This window comes from Sus scrofa, chromosome 14 (genome assembly GCF_000003025.6).
Source record: "Sus scrofa isolate TJ Tabasco breed Duroc chromosome 14, Sscrofa11.1, whole genome shotgun sequence".
Classification (NCBI taxonomy): Eukaryota; Metazoa; Chordata; class Mammalia; order Artiodactyla; family Suidae; genus Sus; species Sus scrofa.
In genome coordinates this window covers 54,188,147-54,213,599 of record NC_010456.5, presented here as the reverse complement: position 1 = coordinate 54,213,599, position 25,453 = coordinate 54,188,147, and the positions used below count along the sequence as shown (strand labels likewise).

The following is a 25,453-nucleotide window of genomic DNA, read 5'->3' as shown; positions in this document are numbered from 1 at the left end:
TACTTGATTATCAATTTTAATGTGGTGAATAAAAAGTTTTGCCCTTGTTATATTTCTTTGAGCCTCTGTGTTATTATGTAAGTGATTATTGGTATGAATTGAAAGATATCTTTTTGAATTTTATCCCATCTGGGACTGGCACTGGTTTAAACGTTGCTTTTTATCTATTTTTTATTTTAATGTGGAAGAAGGGATGTTTAAATAGTTCATAGTTTATCATAAAGAATTCTACAGCAATTGTATTTCTTGATTTTTCTATGAATTGTTTGAGAATAAGGGAAATGAGAAGACCTTCAAGACCATAAAATAGCACAGGAAAAGGAAGCATTTGAGGCCTAAAAAAACTAATTATTTCTATAAAGTCAGCTTTGTAGCTCCGGCTCCACTTTTCTTGTCATTTCCTTTGGCTATGCAGGTTTAAATCACACAGGCTTTCATGCTCAGGGCGCCACCCATTCATTGCAGAAGGGTTCCCATCAGGGGTAATCTTTAATAAAAGATGTAGTTATGGAAACTCCAGGGTGAAGGAAACGTTAGAAAACAAGCCCACTCAGATGTCATGGAACCTTCAAGGTGCTGGTTGGTTGGAAGCTTCATTGTGTTCAACTGCACGGGAGACTTCCTGTTTCCAAAGTTGACTAGGACAAGGGGCTCCCATGACAGCTTAATAATAAGCTGCCCCTTGCTGGCCATTGTAGATGAGTCAGGAGTGCGCTGCACCGTGGGAGGAACAGACAAAAGAGAAAAGTTCTACAGGACAAAGATCCTCTTGATGGGGTGTGTAGGTAACTGGAAAAGGTGCATAGAACCTTGTGGGAGTGGAGGGCAGAGATGACTGTTTTGAGAGGATTACTACTGCTGGTTATGATAAAGGCAAAGATAGAAACCAGAAAGACTCCAGGATATCTTAGGTGAGTCTTAAATTTGAAAGTTACAGTGTAACTAACATAAGGAGAGGGTGAGCAAAAATTTGGAGGTTCCCATGGTATTCCCAAAATCTTGACTATAAATCATGATGCTTAGGGGTCTTCATAGTATCTGACTAGAATCATAAAAGGTGATACCTAACTAAAAAAAATCCATTTATCTCAAAAGAGAAATACTGTTTTCAATTGAGTTTTGGTTCCGATTTGATTAAATCATCTTTGGCCAAGATATTTTCAACAAGAACTGAGGTGATGTTTTCTAGGTTTTTATTTTCCCTCATCAGTAATCATCCAGAAAATGCCAGGCAGGAAATTCCTTCTTTCTTAATTCATAAGAAACTTAGTTCTTTCTTGTAATATAGTCTTTATACCTTCTGATTGCTAGGAAGAGAGAGAAAAAGATGTTTTAATGTAAGTGCATATTTGCTCTAAGTGACATATAAAGCAATGAAGGAGTGAACCTAATTTTCATAATAAGACTCAAGAAAATAGAGTTGTAACACTATTTTAACATTGAGAGATTTCTGAAAAATCCAATTTGGATTTTAAAAGACATACAAGGATGGCTAGACATTGAATGTCCTCTTAGATATTTTTTTAATCTAAAGATTTAAAAAGTTGTTGAAATAAACATCCTTCATAGGCTGTCAGAAACCAGTGGAATTTAAAATGCCAGTTTCCCTCTGGATGAAATTTTTGATGAGTGCTTTTGGAAGGTTAGTGATTTCTTTGTCCAGATGAACTGCAGTTTATGCATTTCTCGTAGTGGATATATATCCTTTTATATTTTCTTTTAAGCTTTATGTTGTTTAATCCAGTGTGTGTCTTTTCTTGATAATATTGACCTAGTACGAGGTTTCTTGGATGATCAAGTCTTAGTTGATTTGCCATGCTCCCGAAACTGTGTATGACCTTGTTTCTGACCTCTGTTTCTAGTCCAAGTTACCAGTTACATGGTTGTTAATAGTAGCCAACTAGTATATGGTACTTCATAGTTTGCAAAGGACTTCATGTTTCATTTAATTTAATCTTTATAATAACCATATGTTATAGCTAAGGGTAGTTTTCTTTTTAATGAATAAGATAACCAAGTCTCACAGTAGTGGATTATTCCAAGGTTAACCAGCTAGAAAGTGAGAGAATTGCTCTTTTAACTCATGTTGACAGGAGTTTTGTTGGTTTTTAAAATTTGTGTCTTTTAATTCATCTGCTCATCCATCAAACATTTATTGAACATCTATTATATCCTGAGTATGATGGCTGACACAAGTGCAGCATGAATGAGACATCGTCCTTGTCCTTGGGGAATGTAGTCTAGGAAGAGAAAGACAAAAGCTGAAAGTATGATAGATGTGTGAATCACAGTCCTGAAGAGGAAGTCCATCAGTCTACTTCATGATTTACAGAGTAATTTATACTTTGTCTCTACAGAAGGACACTTTTTTAGGTGATTGTAACAGCTTTTCCTAATGTACCTAAAGTTGTACTGGAACGAATTGAACTGGATAGCAGGCAGAGAATTTAGAGAAGTCTGTTGCATTAAAAGGTAGATTTAACAGATCTACACTACTGTATATAAAATAGACAAACAATAAGGACCTACTGTATAGCATGGGGAACTATATTCAATATCAATAATGGAAAAGAATCTGAAAAATTGATATAATCTGAATCACTTTGCTAAATTCTGAAACATTGTAAATTAACTATACCTCAATTTAAATATTTTTAAAAGGTAGCCATAAAGGCACAGCAGGAGGCCATGATGACACTCCCAGTGTGGTTCATCCATACTCTGTCTGCATCTTGATCTTTTTTCTGTCATCGTGCAGTATTACACGTTTAGTATAATCAGTTATTTTCCTGTTTTCTCTCCCCAGTGGGCTCTAATACTTGATGTGCCACATCCAACCTGTGTCCACATCCACACTTGCGTTTTATTCTTTCTACTCAGCCATTACCTTTCTTCTCCCATTTTTAAATTATAATACCACATATTTCTGTAGTATTTTATTTTATTTTTTAATTGTAATCAATTGTTATTTCCCCAATACATTTTTTTAATACCATACAGCATGGTGACCCAGTTACACGTACATGTATATATTCTTTTTTCTCACCTTATCATGCTCCGTTGTAAGTGTCTAGACATAGTTCCCAGTGCTACACTGCAGGATCTCATTGCTAATCCATTCCAAACGCAATAGTCTGCATCTTTTAACCCCAAATTCCCAGTCCATCCCACTCCTTCTCCCTCCCCCCTTGGAAACCACAAGTCTATTCTCCAAGTCCATGACTTTCTTTTCTGTGGAAAGGTTCATTTGTGCCGTATGTTAGATTCCAGATACAAGTGATATCATATGGTATTTGTCTTTTTCTTTCTGACTTACTTCACTCAGTATGAGAGTCTCTAGTTCCATCCATGTTGCTGCAAATGTTATTTTGTTCTTTTTATGGCTGAGTAGTATTCCATTGTGTATCTATACCACATCTTCGAAATCCAGTCATCTGTCGATGGACATTTGGGTTGTTTCCATGTCTTGGCTATTGTGAATAGAGCTGCAGTGAAGATGCAGGTGCATGTGTCTTTTTAAAGGAAAGTTTTGTCTGGATATATGCACAAGATTGGGATTGCTGGGTCATATGGTAGTTCTATGTATAGTTTTCTAAGGTACTTCCATGCTGTTCCAGACATATCTCCAGCTGCCTCCTTGAGATCTCCTTTGGATCAAAGTCATTACAAACCTAATTTTCCCAAACTTGCCTTCCACGTGCCCCTCCCCTGCTGCAAATTGCTTCCCCTCAGTGTTCCTCATTTCAGTACTTGGTACCAGCATTTAACCAGGTGTTCAGGCTTGAAACCTTAAAATCATTCTTTTCTAGCTCTAGCCCATATCCTGTCAACTCTTACTTTTAACTTATATCCAGATTCTGACCACTTTCCAACAGACAGCACCCTTATGGAAACCCCCATCATCTTTTACTTAGTAACCTCTCAGTTAATATATGTGCTCCCAACTTCACAGCCAGATTGATTAAAGTGGAAATGATGCTGAAAAAAATCATTATACAAATTAACAAAAAAATAAAGTGGAAATGAGTCATATCACTCCTCTGCTCATCACCCTTCATGGCTCCCATCATACTTGGACCAAACTCCAGATTCCTTTCTCATGGCCTCCAAGCCCCTCTAGCTCTAGCCCCGGTAAGTCTCTGACCTCGTTTCTCTTACTCATCCCCCAGAACCTCTCCCTTCCTGGAAATCACCAGACCGTTTCCCAGTGCAGGGGTTTCTGTGTTTGCTGTGCTCCCTTCTTGGAACGTTCCACATGATCAGTCTCAAATTTATTCTGATATTTGTCCATTGTCCTCTCATCAGAGAGACTGATTCTGACCAGCCCATTATATAATCTCCTTCATGACTCTTGATGACTTTGACCTTGTCCGTTTGTATTCTTGGCTATTACTGCTCTTGGATGTTAAATTTTATAACTATTCATTTACTTATTATCTTTTCCTTGAGTCTAAGCTCCATGGGTACAAGAACTTGTTCTGCTGTGTTGGTGGTCATGTTTTGAGTGAGTGAGTGAGTGAAACTTACTCCTCACAAAAATAGGACTGATGAAGTAACAATGTTACTGATCTTTTATATTTTGGGCACCCTTTCCTGGCAAGTTTGTCTATATTATATTCTTTTTAAATTTTATTTGAAGTATAATTGATTGACAGTGTTGTGTTAATTTCTGCTATACAGCAAAGTGATTCACTTATACATATGCATGTATTCTTTTTATATTCTTTTCCATTATTGTTTATAGTAAATCTTACATTCCTTTTTTTTTTAATCTTTAGGGCCACACCGTGGCATATGGAGGTTCCCAGGCTAGGGGTCTAATTGGAGCTACAGCTACTGGCCTACACCACAGCCACAGCAACTCGGGATCTGAGCCGCATCTATGACCTACACCACAGCTCACGGCAACACCAGATCCTTAACCCACTGAGTGAGGCCAAGGATCAAACCCACAGCCTCATGCTTTATAGTCGAATTCGTTTCTGCTGTGCCACAACGGGAACTGCATATATTCTTGATTAATTTAATCTCTCACAACAACCTTGAAAGTTAGGTGTTATCTCATAGATGAAAATACTGACAATAACAGTGATTAGTAAAAGGAGAGCTGGACAGTTGGGATTTAAATTGAGTGAATTTACCCCAAAAGTAATGCTTTCCACTTAATTCACATTATTCAGTGCTATAATATTGATAGTTATGTAGATGGACAAGTTATTATTATTATATAATTTATTATACACATATATTTAGGATTCTATTCTTATTCTAAAACTTATTATTATATATCTTCTACCTAATAGATGAAAATATTGAGGATACAGCGATAAGTGAGGAATTCCCGCTATGGTGCAATGGGACCAATGGCATCTTGGGAGCTCTGGCGCATGGGTTCATTCCTGGGCCTAGTGCTGTGGTTTAAGGATCTGGCATTGCTGCAGTTATGGCTTGGGTCCCAACTACGGCTCAGATCTGACCCCTGGTCCAGGAACCCCATATGCCACAGGGTAGCCAACAAAGGAAACAAACAAACAAAAAGGTGATAAGTGAATTGCCTAGGATAACAGCTTGGAAGTGTTGAACACGGGTTTCAGATCCTGGCTTTCTGATTGGATTCCAGGGGCTTTTGTTGCACAACCACAAGATTTCTTGTGTTTCTCTGGGTATCTTTCATGTTTTCCATCCATTATATTTGACCCCTTGTAAACTGGCATTTTTGAGCTCAACACTAAGCTTTTCAAAAGCTGGCCCTGCTATTTGGATCATGATTTTGCTTCATGTACAAAGTAACCTTTTGGTGATCTTTATAATTCTTGTGTTAAGCTGAGTGAGAACCACAGAAAAGGTGAAATTTGCTGTTTTGCTTGTATTCACTTTCTAGGTGCAGATGTACAACCTGAATTCTTCTCCGAAATAGTTTAATGCTCAGGTGCAATTTGTTGGTTCATTGATTCATTCCCAGGTCAGAGTAAAGCACTCAGCTGAAATATTTAGAGATAGTATGAAAGGTGAGGTGATTTATTGAAAGCCTGTGAAAATATGGAAGTTTGGTGCTGGATGGTAATCTCCATTTTAATTAGAGAATTACATTTCTAATTAGCAGGAACAAAATTTAATAGGTTTGCCAATTACAGAAATAAATTGGAGGCTGAAATTGCAAACTCACATTTCATCATGTTTTCAAAAACAAGTCTATGAATCCATAGTCAAATGTTCTGTCTATACTTTTTTTTTTGCTTTTAAGGGCCACACCTGTGTCATATGGAAGTTCCCAGGCTAGGGGTTGAATTGGAGCTACAGCTGTTGGCCTATACCACAGCCACAGCAACATGGGATCCAAGACGTATCCTCATCCTACACCACAGCTCACAGCAACGCTGGATCCCTGATCCACTAAGTGAGGCCAGGGACTAAACCTGCATCCTCATGGATACTAGTGTGCTACTATGGGAACTTCCTGTCCCTACATTTTGAGCTATGAAACCGTTGCATAAACTTGCAAGTGAGGAGATACATATCAAAAACATATCCCAGAAATAAGATTAAAATAATTTCTATAAATAATATTATTTCATACTCTGTTATTGTTAAAAACTGTTTGATGTTTATTTTCTTAGAGGTGGTATACTATATATCTTTACAGGCAGCTGCTATTTATTTTTTGATTAGTCTTAAAAATTTATCCTTGTGCTTGCAGTAATAGAAAAAATACACTTACTGGAGGTCATAGAATTGTACCTGTAACAGAGGGAGCAAGAGAGAGAGTGTCTATCTTTTATCTACCTACCTACCTACCTATCTGAATGTAATACAGAAGTATCCTAAGGAGTCTGAAATCACTTTATTTTGAAATAAAGAGTTTTTGATATATAGATTCAGATCTTGAAAATTGCCTCTAAAATTACTTCTCTATGTTTTCTTGGCTTTTCTGCATTCTTCCTTAGCATACCAGTTTTTCATTATCCTTCCTTAAAATGTTGTGATGATTCGTACGCAGTTGTTTTCTCATGAAGACTTCGACATGGTCTATGCCATCTGAGTCTGGCGTGCATCTTTGGGAATCTCTACTGCTTTCCCCAGGTCTCTGCTGTTCTGCAGAGAGAAGGATGACTTTGAATGTTCTAAAGTGTGCATGCCATCTCAACCAACATATGCTCTATCATATATGCATATTTTTATACTCAAACATGGATCTCATTTGCTCTGCAGGGAGGAAGAGGATGACTCTGAATGTTCTAAAACGCACCTGCATCTCAACCAAAATATGATCTATCATATATACACATTTTTACACTTGAATATGGGTCTGATCTGCTCTGCATCACTACTATATATTTCAGAATAAAATGATTAAATACACTGAATTTTGCATAGAAGCATAATATCTCAAAAACAGCTTGTACAATAGGTAAGACTCTCTGGTGTAATTGCAGAATGACTCCTGGGAGTTACCCATCTGGCACTCGTTTGGTCTCTTAATACTTTATGCCTGAGCATCAACCAGGTGACAGGGAGATGTTATTGAATATTAATTACTCTGCTTGTCTCAGGGTTCGATGTTAATGCTTTATGTGCAAACATGAGTGCTAGTTTTCCTTACTAGCTGTTTCTGTGATTGTCTTCCATGGTGTAGATATGAGAAAGTCAGCATGACAGTCTCATACTCAGCCCATATATTAAGATGAGTTTTAACAGATTTGTCTTTATTCACAAAGCCATCTTCAATACCAAGTAAGAAATTGAGATCCTTTCAGGGCTGGGAACACAGGTGTGGATTTTATACATGCCACTTTCTAAGTGGAAAAGGGAAAACGATCCATTTATGTTGACATTACTATTGGTGACTGTGTCTACCAACCCTAATCTCTATTACCCGTGAAACAGACACTGAGAATGTCCGAAATATGTTTAGTCTTTCTAGATCTGAGTTTTTACTTGCAGGTCAAATTCTCTCATGACAAAGATGAAATTAAATGCTTGAGTTTTGTAAGCTGCTTCCATTGTTATTCTATATATAACCTCCTATGTTGTCCAGGATGTATTAAGCTCTTCATTTTCCTTTTTTTTTTTTTTTTTTGTCTTTTTAGGGCCACATCTGTGGCATGTGGAGGTTCCTAGGCTAGGGGTCAAATCGGAGCTATAGCTACAGGGCTACACTACAGCCACAGTAACACCAGATCAAAGCTGTGTCTGCAACCTACAGCACAGCTCAGAGCAACACCGGATCATTAACCCACTGAGCAAGGCCAGGGATCAAACCTGCGTCCTCATGGATGCTAGACAGATTCATTTCTGCTGAGCCGCAATGGGAACTCCTCTTTGTTTTCCTTTATTTATTTATTTATTTATTGTCCTTTTTTTGCCATTTCTTGGGCCGCTCCCGCGGCATATGGAGTTTCCCAGGCTAGGGGTCTAATTGGAGCTGTAGCTGCCAGCCTGTGCCAGAGCCACAGCAATGCGGGATCCGTGCTGCGTCTGCAACCTATACCACAGCTAATGGCAACGCCGGATCGTTAACCCACTGAGCAAGGGCAGGGACTGAGCCCGCAACCTCATGGTTCCCAGTCAGATTCATTAACCACTGCGCCACGATGGGAACTCCTGTTTTCCTTTATTTAAAAAAAAAAAAAAAGTCCAATTAAAAAAATCACAACTGTTAAAATATTTCAGAAACTTATTTTTCTTTTTTTTTGTCTTTTTTTTTTTTTTTTTTTTGCCTTTTCTAGGGCCACTCCCACGGCATATGGAGATTCCCAGGCTAGGGGTCTAATTGGAGCTGCAGCCGCCAGCCCACACCACAGTCACAGCAACTCGGGATCTGAGCCACGTCTGCAACCTACACCAGAGCTCACGGCAACTCCGGATCCTTAACCCACTGAGCAAGGCCAGGGACCGAACCCACAACATCATGGTTCCTAGTCGGATTCGCCAACCACTGCGTCACAACGGGAACTCCGAAACATTTTCAAGGATTTATAACCTAAGAACAAAGACGTTTCCTCATCTCCTAGTCTCTGGGAAGTGTTTTTTTTTTTTCTTCCTTACTACTGTCTATTAAGAAATACAGTTTGCCATCACAAAGTTGTTGGTTATATTTATGGGGGCAGTTTCAACATTTTTTTACATGTTTTGAAATAAAATAGAATAGAATAGAAGGGATATATCATATCATGATATTTCATGTAGGCTTATGGATACATAAGTCCTGACCTACCTCAGTTCTTCTCTAGTTGGAATTAGATTGTGGGATTGTATCTGCCTCCATAAATCATTTGTATGCTATGTAGTTGTGCTGTTTAATACACCAGCGTGTGTGTGTGTGTGTGTGGCTTTCCTGTGGTGCTTTAGCAGCCCTCCTACGTGGTCTACATGCAGAGGGAGGAGCAGCCAGCCAGGTGGATAGAACTCTATTCCCTGACAGTGTTTAGAATTGCCTGTACATGGTGATAATAGAAAGAAGACCAACTCTTTATGGGTTTTGTTTGGGTGTTGAAACGCCCTGCAGAGAGGGTCACCTTCTTGCCTACCCCTGGGGCCATGACCCCCAGCCCTCTTGGTTTACTGCCACTCCTGTTTCCTGGGTTTTAGGGTAAGAAGGAAACTTGGGAATGTGGTAATTGAAAGCAAGGTGATCTATTGAATTCTTTTATCAAATATTTTAATGAGTTCCAAAGGATATGGCAGATGTTAATACATTCATTCTTTCTACAGTAGCCTGGTAATATACATTTAAACTTGTATTTTTCCCTCTCTAAAATGAAAGTTTAAGAAGTCCCTTCCTCCTCTTTTATCCATATTGATCTCTGTCTTCTACTCTGCCTTTCTCTGCCCTTACTTAAAAATCCATTCAGTAGCACTACTTTGGACAGCCCTTTCTCAGTGTAAATTTTAATTATTGACTCGATTTTAATTACCTACCAGTGATACAGCCAACCTTCTCTTTCTCATCTCCCCCTTGTCTACTGTTCCAACATTCAAAGAAATTTGCTTATTATTTTATGTAAGTTTGGTTTTCATAGGATTTTCATTTGGTTTTTATTTTGAACACAATTCAGTCTTCCTATAGTAACTTTATTCACTTTATCTGTAGCCACATCATTAAAGACATACTCGATAAAAGGAAAGCAGAGGCTTAGTCAGTTTGCGGGTAGATTTCTCCATTTCCCCAGCCAGACTGTTAGCACAGTGATTTTTTTTATTATTATGAGAGGCAGCACAGAATAGTGATTAGGATTCTGGGTTACAGCAGTCAGGTGGACCTAGATCTAAATTGCATTGATCCACTTATGGGTAACCATGGGCAAATGATTTACTATCACAGTGCCTCTATCTCTCACCTGTAAGGTAACCATAAGCATAGCACTCATAAGTATAATAATGGTACCTTACTCATAGAGCTCATCATTTATTCATTGTCTGTTCGATCCGGATGCTGTGCTCTGTGTTGGGTAGAAGCTGATAAACAGAACTGACGTGGACATTCCCTTAATGTGTTATTAAGGGACAGCACCTGGGACAGAGGTGCCAGCTGGCTGTTGGCTCCCCCAGGGAGGAGGTAGTTCTAGCATATAACACATGGTAACTCCCTTCCCTTTGAAAGGCATGGAAAGAATTCATTTATTGTTTTCTTCTTGAGACGTCCTTTATGAATAACTACTCTGTGCTGGGTCCTAGGAATACGGCATAAACAAGGTAGATAAAGTCTTCATGGGAGTTCCCGTCATGGCTCAGTGGTTAATGAATCTGACGAGGAACCATGAGGTTGTAGGTTCGATCCCTGGTCTCGCTCAGTGGGTTAAGGATCCAGTGTTGCTGTGAGCTGTGGTGTGGGTCGCAGACGCAGCTCGGATCCGGCATTGCTGTGGCTGTGGTGTAGGCAGCTATAGCTCCAATTAGACCCCTAGCCTGGGAACCTCCATATGCCACAGGAGTGGCCCAGGAAATGGCAAAAAGGCAAAAAGGCAAAAAAAAAAAAAAAAAAAAAAAGTCTTCATATAATGTACATACTTGGAGAAAAGGGTAGTTAAATAAAGCAGTTAGAGGGTGTGGTCCGTGTTATAAAGGAACAAGAGTGAGGCTGGGATGGGGATAAGGAGAGAAAAAGACCATAAGGTAAGACCTCAAGAATGGGAAGGAGAACTTTGCAAAGGTCCCATGGAAGAACATTTCTGGCAAAGGGAAAACAAGCAAAGGACTCAAGATGGAAAAGGGCTTTCTGCATTTGAGGAACCCCAAAGTCACATCAATATCTGGATTGTAACAAGCAAAATGGAGAAAGATGCGAGAGACTGTAGCAGAGGTAGGAGGAAATAGGTCATGTGGGGCCTGGTGGACCATGAGAAGGTGAGTTACACGAGGCCTGGCATGTTGGAGGGCAGGTAAAAGGAATACAGTTAGTAGATAGAAATACTAAAGTATCAGGTGCCCACGCATCTGATTTTAATTACTTTGGCTACTTATGGAGATAAGGAACTATGGGGGTGGCAACAATGGGGGGAATTAAAGAAAAATTTATGTTTTGGGCATGTTAAGTTGTAAGGAGAGTATACACCTATGAAATATCATTATTTCTGGCTCCTCATAAGATTAAGGCTTTATTCTTGTTTTATGTTTCTATTTTTTTCTGTGACATTTAAGAAAGGCTCTGGTGGACTTGCCACTGTAGCTCAGCAGGTTATGAACCCAAGTAGCATCCATGAGGATGTAGGCTGGATCTCTGGCCATGCTTAGTGGGTTAAGGATCTGGTATTGCCATGAACTGTGGTGTAGGTAGCAGATGCAGCTCGGATTTGGTGTGGCTGTGGCTGGCAGCTGCAGCTTCGATTTAATCCCTAGCCTGCCTGTGCAGCCCTAAAAATAAAAACTGAAAAGAAGAAGAAAAAGGAGAAGGCTCTGGAGAAGTTTCCAGCTTTTATTGGTTTTAAGTCTTAGCTAGCAGGAAGCTAAAATCTCGGTGCTGCCTGCCTGTGAGGGGACCAGCAGAATCTGACTTTGGTCAGGTGGTTGGTGACTGTAAAATTGTTGGGGAACCCAAAGGCTTTACTTAGGGCTTATTGGTACAGTAAATTTACTCCATGCTGATGGAGTTCCTGATTTAGTGTACTAAAGATGAAAGAGGTAATTTCTTCTTTCTGAGAGGCGTGATCTTTTCTACTAAACAAGGACTAGAAAGGCGTGGATACACTGTTTACATAGTCAGAGGAAGCATTCTGCCTTCTCCCTGATGTTTGCATAGCTGCCTCTTGTGACTCTGGGAAGTTAAGTGAGGGGTCTGATGTCTTGATCATTTCTGATATTTGGGTGTTTCTCTCGGGTTCCCCTTCAGCTGACACTACTACTCAGGCAAGTGGCTGATGCTGTCCTCAGAGTCCATAAATTCTTCCATGGCATTTTGTCTATATACTTTTGCTTAATAGTCATCAGCACAGAGCAACTTCTATAGCTGTATTATGAGTAAAAAAGACTTCTAGTCCTTGTTTAGCTGGAAACTTCTCCAGAGCCTTCTCCTTTTTCTTCTTCTTTTCAGTTTTTATTTTTAGGGCTGCACATGGTGATAATAGAAAGAAGACCAACTCTTTATGGGTTTTGTTTGGGTGTTGAAACGCCCTGCAGAGAGGGTCACCTTCTTGCCTACCCCTGGGGCCATGACCCCCAGCCCTCTTGGTTTATTGCCACTCCTGTTTCCTGGGTTTTAGGGTAAGAAGGAAACTTGGGAATGTGGTAATTGAAAGCAAGGTGATCTATTGAATTCTTTTATCAAATATTTTAATGAGTTCCAAAGGATATGGCAGATGTTGCCATGAGCTGTGGTGCTGGTCGTAGACATGGCTTGGATCTGGCGTGGCTGTGGTGTAGGCCTGTGACTTAGCTCCAATTGGACCCCTAGCCTAGGAACCTACACATGCTGCAGGTGCAGCCCTAAAAAAAAAAGAAAAAAAAGAAAAAAGTCCCAGAGGAAGTGAAAGTGGCAGAAAATTCACATTGAAGAACTCTTAGAGGCATTCCATAACATTGAAAATGCTAGAGAATTAGAGAATGGTCCACATGTAGGGATATGACCATTCACCAAGGCATTTGACGAGATGCTCATTCTATGGGGAAGTTAAAATGAGAAGGATAAGGCATGTGCTGTTCGAACTGCTCTTAGTAAGTGTGTTTTTTGTTTGTTTGTTAATTTTTAGTTGCACTCATGGCTTATAGAAGTTCCAGGGCCAGGGATTGAACCCTAGCCACAGCATTGACAATGCTGAGTCCTTACCTGTTAGAACACCAGGGAACTCCTCTTAATGTTTTACAAAGAAATAAATACTTGAATTCTCAATGTTTCTAGTATAATGATAGCATACTAAACAAATATTAGTTTCACTCTTTTCATTTTTCTGTACTTTTACATCTGATAGTAGAGAGAGTTTTTAATGTTCAGACAAGAAATTTTAAAGGTCAAGGAACAATTCATATACAATTTTCCCCAAAGTTGCTTATTTGCCTTTTTTTTTTTTTATTAGAGTATAGCTGATTTCCAGTGTTGTGTCAATTTCTGCTGTACAGCATAGTGACCCAATCATGCGATTGGGCATAGTTCCCTGTGCTTTACAGTAGGACCTCATTGCTTATCCATTCTAAATGTAATAGTTTGCATTTACCATCCCCACATTCCCTGTCCATCCCACTCCCTCTGCCCCACTCCGTTGGCAACCACAAGTCTACTCTCCATGTCAGTGATCTGTTTCTGTTTTGTAGGTAGGATCATTTAAGACACATTTTACATTCCACATATGTGATACCATGTGGTATTTGTCTTTCTCTTTCTGACTTATTTCACTTACTAAGAGAATCTCTTGTTGCATCCATGTTGTTGCAAATGGCATTATTTTGTCCTTTTTGTGGCTGAGTAGTATTCCATTATCTATATGTACCACATCTTAATCCATTAATCTGTTGATGGAATTTAGGTTGTTTCTATGCCTTGACTATTGTGAGTAATGCTTCTGTGAACATAGGGGGCATGTATCTTTTTGAATCAATGTTTTGTCCAGATATATGCCCAGAAGTGGGATAGTTGGATCATATGGTTGCATGGTCATATTTATGGTCCTGTGCTAATGTGTAGACTGAGGACTGCCTTATTTTTTAAATGAGTAAATACAGACTCAGTGTGAGGCCACAAATATGGGCTGCTTTGCTTTGAATTGCCTCAGCTCATTTGCTCTGAGAAATCCATCTTTGCTATAAGAAAACAAAATAGTATAGTTAAGACTTTGGCCATATGCCAGAAGAGTTAGACGTGGTAATGGAATAAATGAGATAAACTTGGACCATTTATCACAATTCCTGAAATGTAGGAGGCCCTCAATCAAAGCACAGTGTATCCAGACTGGACCATTTCTCTCCAGCTCCACTGTTAATGCTCTGGTCTCAGTTATCATCACAACCCCTGAATGGTTGCACTGATTCCCACTAGGTCACCCCACTTCTTCCTTGCCTCCCTGCAGCTGTGATTAGTTCATGGCACAGGCTCCCCAGTCCCTCCATAAAAGCCAAAGATCTGACACTGAGCTCAGGGCCTTTCTTGATCTGGCTCCGTTATCTCCGACCTCATGTCTCACCATCCTCTGCCTGGCTGACTTCACTCCAGCTGCAGTGACATCCTTTCTGTTTCTTGAACATGCCATCAACTCTTCTGCCTGCCAGGCTTTCACTGGCCTTCGGCTGGAATGCTCATTCTGCATATACTCACACAGCTAATTCCCCTTCCTGCTTCAAGTCTTGGCCTCTTTGAAGCCTGACAGTTCTGTTCATAATTTCAGCCTTCCCTACCACAGCAGCACTGTGATCTCCTAATCCCATTTCATTTTTAAAAAACATACTTTCCCCTTTAACATAATTTGCAAATTTATTGTGTTTTTTTTTTGTTTGTTTGTTTGTTTGTTTTTTTTTTGCCTCTCTCTTCCCTTCCAGAATGTAAGCCTAATAAATTCAGGGATCTTTGATTATTTAGTAAATTGTCTCAAGAGCTTAGAACATTTCCTAGCATATATTATGTCCTCAGAAAATCTTTTAAGTGATAAATCAGTGTTTGAAAGAAGCTGTTGATGCTGTTATGTGATAATTATTTTCCATCTTGTATTATTCCAGAAGACTTGGCAGCTTTTGGTATAGAAATGATGCCTTATTTACTTATCACAAAATTGCCTGGAATGCATTATTGTAGTGCTGGCTTTCCCTTTATAAATAATTGATCTCTATGCTAAAGAGCTTAAGGTCACAGGAAAAATATGGGAGCATTTAACAAAGGAAGTCAAGCCAGCATATACCTATGGTGCATTTACTCTGTGTGGTGGTCTAAATTGGATGGTGGTCTGCGTCTCTTAGGTTTTTCATTAGACACCTGGTTTTCCTGAGATTTAATTTGACCTGCTTGACAGACAGCAGTGGGTACAATGCAGATGGTGAAGCTTGTTGGAGCTAATTTGTAGGAAAAGTATCAATATGTAACCGAAGGAGAGAACCAGTTACAAAACGTCCAAACCTGAATAAACATTTTGAAAGACAAGCCGGATAGGAATCTAAGGGAAGTACCCGGTGTGATGTGAGGGACTTTTTAATGACCCGAGTTATTAAGAGCATTTTTTGACTTTTCAAGAGAGTGGTGGGCTAAGTAGCTTACATTGTATATGAAAAGAATTGTAATCCAAGATTTCTTATGTTTATGTGGAAATAGGGACAGAATGAAGGACTAGATCACTTTTTGTCCGGTGATCCAATTGAGTTTTATATCGATGCTATGGATGCTTACAGTGCATTACAATTTTTTCATGGATTAATAGAATCTGTGATTTTTCCTCCAGTATTGCCCTATTTCTTGGTGCATGTAACCGTGAAATCACTTATCAGGATTGTACAATACTCACTTTAATTAGAAATTAAATAGGATCTCATCTTGACAGTCCTAACTAGCAGCTCGTCTGTCAGCATGGCAGCACGTGTTTCTGAGTAATCGCAAAGTGGATTATGATAATCATTTATTGTGTATGTTATATTTGCCAGGTACATGATTAGACACTGTACTCTCATCATTACATAAATGAATATATAGTGACAGCTAGAGAAAGTGAGGGAAGGAAAATATTACTATAGGAACACAAAATAGAGAAATTGCATAGCCTGGTGAGTCACGGAGGACCTCCATCTGAAGATGCTTGAACTGAGATTTGAAAGATGTTTGTGTCTTATCTAGAGAATGGAGAATGGGATTAGTGGTATGTGCAGATGTCCTTTGGCAGCATAGGAGTGGAAGAGGGTTGGTTGGAGGAGACGATGGGCTGGTATAGACCATGTAGTAAAAGGATTTAAGCCAGTGAACAGTAAAGTGCGGCTGATTATGTGTCCTCAAGAGTGGAGGGGGTTTGCAGTGTCTAAACAAGAAACTATTCCATGGATTTTGAAGATGTCTAAACAAGAGATGATGGTAGCTAGGGTGGTGAGAAACTGATGGATTTGAAAGACACATTGATGGAGTAGACTTCATAGGACTTGGTGACTGTAAGCTGGGTATCACTCTTACTTAAGCACTGTCATTTATCTAATTGTTCATGAAGTTCCTTCTAAAAGTTTTCTTGTAATTTATTTTGTTCAGAATTTATAAAGGTTAAGAACTTGGTTTCTTCAAATTTGTTTTATACAGTAGGGTTGGATATAGTTTCAGGTGTTTCCAGAAATGGCAAGATGTTAGTAGCTTTTTATCATGCTAGTCATTCATGGTTATTTAATGAACAGAATTTGAAATTTAAAAAATTGAACTAGCAATGTAAACACCATTCATTTTGGTTATGGAATGTGATTTCTTATGAATTAAAAGTTTTTGTGCTAGGTATTAGGCATAAGACATAGGAACTCAAAAAGTATACTAAAAGGTGGTGAATATTTAAGGGTGATTTTAGTTTTTAAGGGCTAAGCCACATCAGTGGCACATGTGACCAATATATGAAGGCAAGAAATCAGAGTAAGGAGTCTGGACCTGAGGGCCTGGGTAGCAGTGACTAATTCAGAAGAAGCTTTATAACCCCCAAAAGACATATTTTAATATATTCTTATTTTTATTTTTTATGTATTTTTTTTTTCCTTTTTAGGGCCACACCTGTGGCATATGAAAGTTCACAGGGTAGGTGTTGAATCAGAGCTGCAGCTGCAGGCCTATACCATAGCCACAGCAACACCAGATCGGAGCTGTGTCTGCAATATATACCACAGCTCATGGCCATGCTGGATCCTTAACCCGCTGAGCGAGTCCAGGAATCAAACTCGCATCCTCATGGATACTAGCTGGGTTTATAACCACTGAGCTTCAATGGGAATTCCCAGTATATTCTTATTGTTATGCTACTTGGGCAGTGTTAATTAACTCTGTGGATTTCATCAGTATAAGCCAGTGTTTGGTTTTTCTTTTTGAATTGGAAAATAGATTTTGCGTGTGTGTGAGTGTGTACGTGTGAGTGTGTACGTGTGTGTGTGTGTGTATGTTTAGCAGTATCTTACACATGTATGTTTGTGTTGACAGTAACCAGATTTAGTGCACATGAGTTATAATAATTAAAAATAAATCTACTTGGAATTCCCACTGTGGTACAGTGGGTTAAGAATCTAACTCAGCAGATAGGTTCACTGCAGAGACATAGATTCTATCGCTGGTCCAGCACTGTAAGTTAAAAGATCTGGCATTACTACAGCTGTGGTGTAGGTCACAGCTGCAGCTTAGATTCAGCCCCTGGCTCAGAAATTCCCATATGCCATGGATGTGGAGATCGATTGATCTATCTATCTATCTATCTATCTATCTATCTATAAAACAGCAAAGCTACTTCGCAAAATTTTGCAAATGCATAGTCAGTAAGCTGTAAAACCACGGTGGTTCTGGAGTAAAACTGCGCTTTGAGATGAAGGATGGGTTAATTAAAGGGAACTGGCAGGTGTTTGTGACTTGGTGTTTGGTCCATCAGTGCTCAGTATATTTTACCTAGTGTCAAAAAGGACCTCTTTGCCTACTGGAATGTCAGATAAAAATAGTTTCCAGATAAACCGGGACTAGTCTTATAAGTATGTCAGTCTGGGTACCATCAGTCAAAGTTGGATCATGATTGAACGTTGTAGTCACAGCCTCACTTGGTGGTGGTGGTGGCAGAGCTCCCTGAACTCAGTGTGGCTTCATGGCCAAGTGCTCCATCACACAATGTCGAGACACTAGATTGGAGGGAAACTGCAAAGTGAGTTAGTTTTATTACTTTAATATAGTAGTTCACTACATTTTTTTGTTTGTTTCTTTCCCTTATATAGTTGGTTTGTACCACATATCAATGAGCATCTCTACATGTGCTCTCATTTCTGGTTGTGTCCAAGGTACACAGACTTATTTTAATATTCAGCTGTTATTGATTGCCTCTGAACTCTTATAAAAAGATTTTTCACATCTTTTCTGGGATCTGTATCCTTTCTGGGCCCATTCTGGACCCCCCTCATACTTGAGCGCTTATTAGAAATGCAGAATCTTTGCAGCGACATGGATGAACATGGAGATTATCGTACTAAGTGAAGAAAGTCAGACAGAGAAAGGCAAATATGTGATATCTCTTACATGTGGAAACTTAAGAAATGATACAAATGAACTTATTTACAAAAAAGAGATAGACTCACAGATATAGAAAACAAACCTATGGTTACCAAAGGGGAAAGGAGGGGAGAGGGATAAATTAGAAGTTTGGAATAAATGTATACACACCACTGTGTAAAAATAGGTAACAAACAAGGATCTATTGTATAGCACAGGAAACTACATTCAATATCTTATAACAACCTATAATGGAAAAAAAGAAACTGAAAGAGGAGTGGGCCCTGGTGGCCTGGGTTCATTCCCTTGTCTGCGAACTGAAGTTCCCACATCAGTCTGCTGTGTACCAAGGCCAAAAAAAAAAAAAAAGAATCTGAAAAGGAATTTATATGTTATGTGTATATGCATATATGTATCTCAGTCACTTGAAACTAACACACCATTGTAATCAACTATAAGTCAAAAAAAAAAAAAAAAGAAATGCAGAATACACCTGAGACCTTGCATTTTATGAAGACCCACAGGAGAGAGGCTGCATGTTAAAGATGAAGAAGTATTTATCTAGATAACAAGTATAGTAACAATCACTGGAGCCTCTGGAAGCAGTGTGGGGCTAAGGGCCTTTACATTCACATAAATTAGGTTTAATGATCAGTTTCTGGAAATAAGTTTGATCAGCCCTCTGTGAGGATCAAGGTGCTTTGGGCTTCATTTTCCTCATCTATATGTGTGTGGATAGTCTGTATATTCCAGGGATATTGTAAGGATTCAATAAATTAATACCAGGACTGGCAAATACTATGTATATTTGTACTATGGTACTATAAACGACATATATATATATAGTACCATAGAACAAGTACTATATATACAGTATAGATATATAGTATATATATACACACACACACACGGTTCTAATACTATGTATATATAAAACACTATGTATGGACACTATATATATGTATATATATAATACCCTAGTACAAATACTATATATAAGTACTTGTGTATAGTATTTTCTATATATATGTGTATGTATGTATATAATACCCTAGTAGAAATACTATATATATATAGTATTTGTGTATAGTATTTTCTATATATATATATTCTATATATATGTATATATAGAACAAATACTATACAAAATAGTACCATGGTTCAAATACTATGTATAGATAGTATATATATAGTGGGCCTCCTCTTCCTGGGGGTCTTACTGGGTAATACCCTGCCCTGGACCCTGCTGTTTTCTCTTATTCTTGTTCCTAAAATGTCTTTAATTAGTATGTTAGAATCATTATTTATTAACTGGTATTTAGATAGTCTCCAGTATCCAGAAGAGTCTGCCTTACCCAAGAGTGTAGTTAACCTACCAGAGTTAGCTCCATAGCGTAAGTGAGCAGTGATAGTAAAAGGCTGTAGGATTTGATCAGACATCGAGCACATCAGTGCAAGTCAGTTTTTTGTTATTACCTACTTAGAAAGCACGATTACCTTTGATCTTGCAGATTATACAAGCTACAAAGATGCTTCATTATTTTTTATTATAGCCATTCTGAACATGAATTAATATTCAGATGTACTCATTATGTGAAAATAATGTTATTTTTTTTAAGCAGTTGACTTTAAAAATGTAGCAATTGAATACTCCCTGGAAATTAATGAGCACCTGGGGGGATAGTTGGAAGGTAATTATTAAGAAATTGGACTTGGCTGTGACTGGTGCTATGAACTAGCTATTAGGTATTTATTGCTGCTGTCACTTAGGAAAAAAAGCAAATACATAGTGTGATAAGCATTTTTAAATTAGAGCTGCACTTTTTTGATTGATGTAGTGTATTCTTCAGATGAACCCCAAAGGTTTGTTTTGCTTTTGAATATTTATTACATCTCATCACCTCCACCCTACAGTTGAACCATGATGAGGGCCTTCTAGGATATACTTATACACCTCTTCACGCTGATGTTAATCAAGAGGGTCAAAGAGTATATTTGGTTGTTGTTTTCTAACTACTCTGTTAAGTGTTCTGTTTCTTTGAGGTTGAAATGTCAAAATATAAATGGTTGGACTTTTTAGGCATTTGCCACTTAGAACCTGTGAAAGTGAGATGCTTTGTTAAGAAAATAATGATATCTTCCATTTATTGTTGATATGGCACCTTTTGTATGTCAGTCACTGTGTGATTTCTTTGGTCTCAGTTCCCTTGTCAGTCTGTTGGTGGCAGAGCTGGGGTAGGCACCCAGCTATTGCTAGTTCTGAAGCCCTTGCTTCTTGCTGTGCCTTTGCTGTCTGTACTGAGTCAACTCTTGCACCATCTTTCCTTTGTGTAGTTTTCCTGTAATCTTGCTTAATGAATTGATTGGAAATCAAGTGTTGGATTTCAGAGGATGGAACTAACAGATCACCTCTCTGTCCATTTTTAAACAATCTAAAATTGTTTTCAAGATGATCAAGTCACCAGTGTGTGGTTGAACTACAATGAATTTCTGGGTTGACTTGAACCCATAAGTTCTGTTATTGACCCGATTTTCTGTGTCAGTTTTGGGATGGTGTGATGGTGTGTGTGTTATCTGCTAGTAGAATCTATTCTATTCTTGATGATACTTAATGTCCTAGGAATATGTCAGAGCATTTCTTGGTAATTTTGATGATTAAAATAATGTATAAAATCTTTTATTTTACCATTTTCCATGCAGTCGCCTCTGGGGATCAGTAATGGTAGTGAAAAAACTGGTGATTGCCTTGTGTGGCAGTAACTTTCCCCTATTCCACCTACCCAGTTGTCTTTTTTTTCCCCCCCCAAATAAAAGTACCCCAGGAATTGATTCTCTGGCTTTGGAGGGGATCAGTTGTTCTTACATTCTTTTTTCCCTGATTTTTAAAATGCACTAAAATAACAGTCTTCTAGGTCTGATTTAGACTGTCCAGGTCATGCTAAATCTCACTTTTCTCTCTCTTTTTCTCTTTCAGGATGATGAAGTGGTTCTGCAGTGTACCGCAACCATCCAGAAAGAACAACAAAAACTATGTTTGGCAGCAGAAGGATTTGGCAACAGACTCTGCTTCTTGGAGTCCACTTCGAATTCCAAGGTGGGATAAAGTGTTTTCAGGCTATTCAGGATATTCAGGTTTTACCAGTGGCAGTGAAGTTATTCACGGGCACCCTGCTAATTTTCTATGGAACATGAAAACTAGGAAATAGGAAAAAAATTCACTATTCATTAAGAAAATTTTCAGCTGGGTCCCTGCTCTTTGCCAATACTCAGGTGCGATTGTTGACAGGACTGGACAAAGTCCTTGCCCCTGTAATATTTACATCCTAGTGGGAAAGTAAGTATGTAAATAAGCGCTGTAATTTCAGAGCTGAAGAGGGCTGAGAAGAAAAGCAGAGTAACAGGGTGGAGAATGGTGCAGGACAGACTCACCCTTTCATAAAGGACTTTGAGAGAAGGCCTTTTTGAGACAGAGACATTTGAGCAGCATGAAGTGAGGCAACAGGACTAAGTTCTTGACCATTCCAGAAAGAGGACCCAGGCAATGCAAGGGTTTATTAGGAAAGGGCCTTCCGTGAGTTTAAGGAAGAACCAGTAGGCTCTAGCACTGTGAATGGGGGCGCTAGTGAGGGAAGGTGAAGGGCTGGCCCTTGATTAGTGGTTGAGGTTTTTCCCTAGGCGAAAGGGAGGCCAATAGGTCAGGTGAGCGATGCACTTTGATTTAATCTTTAAAAGATTGTTTTGATTCTTCTCTGGATCAGAGGATGTTGACAGTCAGAGTAGAAGCAGGGAGAACAGGTGGATGGTAACTGCAGGGTGACTGCTGGGTGTTCACATAAGAAGCAGTGGTGGTGGGGAAACGTGGGTGGATTGGGAATATACATTGAGGATTTAGAGCATGTGTGGAGAGATTAGATTTAGCATAGAAGAAAGGAAAGAGAGGATGTGGAGATGTCTGTGGGGATAGAAAATTAACAGGAAAATAGTCAATAATCTTTTGCGTGGTACCTTTTAGTTTTACAGAGTCCTTTGATATGTATGATCTCATTTAATTGTCACAGTAGAAGTATGTATTATCACTGTTACATTCACTGTATACTTGAGGACTTGGAAGGCTAGTAGGGCGCAGGTACAAGACCAAACATTTCATGTGATTGAAACATCAGTGTTGGCAATGGCTTTTCATGCTTAGTGCAGGTTGGTACATCAGAAGTAGTCCCCATCTGTGAAGGTGGCCAGACCATCACAGCCTGTGCCCTGACACAAGCTGCAAGTCCACGACGGCCTACCTGCCTTGCAGCACAGCTCCACACCAGGGTGGGGGTGGCTGAAGGGAGAGATCAACTGGAAGGATGAAGAAGGCTTGGACACGAAGCAGTGTCTGAGCAAGGCGAGGGCAGCTATTACTGGCACTTACCCAGGTGAAGCATCAGTTGTGGAAAGGCAACTTTCTAAACATCTATGGTTTGCAGCGAAAACAGTTCTAAGAGGAAAGTTTATAATGATATTTAAGTAAATAAGATACGTCTCAAATAAACAACCTAATGTACTCCCTAAAGTAGTTAGAAGAAGAAGAATAAAGCCCCAAATCAGCAGAAGAAAGGAAATAATAAAGACCAGAGAGCAAATAAATGAAATAGACAAAAAAAAAAAAAACAGTAGAAGAGATCATTGAAATCATGAGTATTTTTGGAAAAGATAATAAAATTGATAAGGTTTTAGACAAGGTTATCAAAAAAAGAGGCAGTGGATTCAAATAAATGAAATAAGAAATGAAAGGGAATAATTAACAAACAATATTATAGACATAGAGAAAATCATAAAAGAATACTATGAATGGTTATTTACTAATGAACAAGTTAGAAGAAATGAACAGTAATCTAGAAATATACAAATGTTACAGACTGAATCAACAGTAGGCGTGCAACCTGAATGTATCAAACACTACTAGTGAAAATTAATTTGTAATAAAAAACCTCCCATCAAACAAAAGTCCAGGACAAAATAGTTTCACCAGGGAACTATCAAAGACATTAAGAGCAGCTAATACCTGTCCTTCTCAAACTATTCCAAAAACTGGATAGGACAGAACACTCCTAAATTAATTCTGTTTGACCACCATTACTCTGATACCAAAGCTGATAAAAAATGCTACAAGAAAAAAAATTATAGGCAAATATCTTTGATGAATCTAGAGGTCAAAATCTTCAATAAATTACTAGAAAACTGAATATAGCAATATATAAAAAGGATCATATACCATGACCAAATGTGATTTATTCCAGGGATGCAAGAATGGTTCATTATTCATAAATCAATCAATGCAATATATCATATTAACAAAAGGAAGGCTAAAAATCACATGATCTTCTCAACAGCTGAAGAAAAAGCATTTGATAAAGTTCAGCTTCCATGATAAAAACTCTCATCAAAGTTGGTATAGAGGGAACTTATCTTAGCATAATAAAAGCCATCTATGACAAACCCACAGCTAACATTCTACTCAGTGGTCAAAATTGAATGCCTTTCCTCCAATATCAGGAAAAGACAAGGATGTCCACTCCTAACTGTTCTATTTCATATAGTAATAGACATTCAAACCACAATAATCAGACAGGAAAAATTAGTAGAAGGCATTCAGATTTGAAGGGAAGAAGTAAAACTATCATTATTTGCAGATGGCATGGTACTCTGTGTAGAAAACCCTAAGATGTCTACCCAAAAACTATCAGAATAAATGAATTAATTAAAGTTGAGGATATAAGATTAAAAAATATATAGAAATCCAAAAAGAAAACAAAAAGACAACTTACAGAATGGGAGAAAATAGTTTCAAATGATGCAGCTGACAAGGGCTTAATCTCTAAAATGTACAAGCAATTTATAAAACTCAACAGCAAAAGAGCTAACAACCCATTTGAAATATGGGCAAAAGACCTGAATAGACATTTCTCCAAGGAAGATATACAGATGGCCAACAAGCACATGAAAAAATGCTCAACATTACTGATTATCAGAGAAGTGCAAATCAAAACTACCATGAGATACCACCTCACACCAATCAGAATGGCCATCATCAATAAGTCCACAAATAACAAATCCTGGAGGGGGTGTGGAGAAAAGGGAACCCTCCTGCATTGTTGGCGAGATTGTAAGCTTGTACAACCACTATGAGTACAGTATGGAGGTACCTTAGAAATCTATACATAGAACTAACATATGACCCAGCAATCCCAATCTTGTGCATATATCCAGACAAAACTTTCTTTAAAAAAGACACATGCACCCGCATGTTCCTTGCAGCACTATTCACAATAGCCAATTCATGGAACAACCCAAATGTCCATGGACAGATGATTGGATTAGGAAGATGTGGCATATATACACAATGGAATACTAGTCAGCCATAAAAAGAACAAAATAATGCCATTTGCAGCAACATGGATGGAACTAGAGACTCTCATCCTGAGTGAAATAAGTCAGAAGGAGAAAGACAAATACCATATGATATCGCTTATATCTGGAATCTAATATATGGCACAAATGAACCTTTCCACAGAAAAGAAAATCATGGACTTGGAGAATAGACTTGTGGTTTGCAAGAGGGACAGGGAGGGAGTAGGGTGGATTGGGAGCTTGGGGTTAATAGATGCAAACTATTGCTTTGGAATGTATTAGCAATGAGATCCTGCTGTGTAGCACTGGGAACTATGTCTGGTCATTTATGATGGAGCATGATAATGTGAGAAAAAAAAATGTATACATGAATGTGTAACTGGGTCACCATGCTGTACAGTAGGAAAAAAAACATATTGGGAAAATAATTAAAAAAATAAAAAAATACAGAAATCTTTT

At 38.5% G+C, this 25,453-nt stretch overlaps 1 protein-coding gene across 1 annotated transcript in view; it reads left to right on the top strand.

Annotated features, from left to right (window-relative positions):
* The window catches only part of RYR2 (ryanodine receptor 2), a 754,552-nt gene that overhangs the window by 193,092 nt on the left and 536,007 nt on the right, over window positions 1-25,453 (top strand). Inside the window, 1 exon segment of the mRNA XM_021072683.1 lies at window positions 21,576-21,695. Coding sequence (XP_020928342.1) covers window positions 21,576-21,695 — 120 coding nt within the window.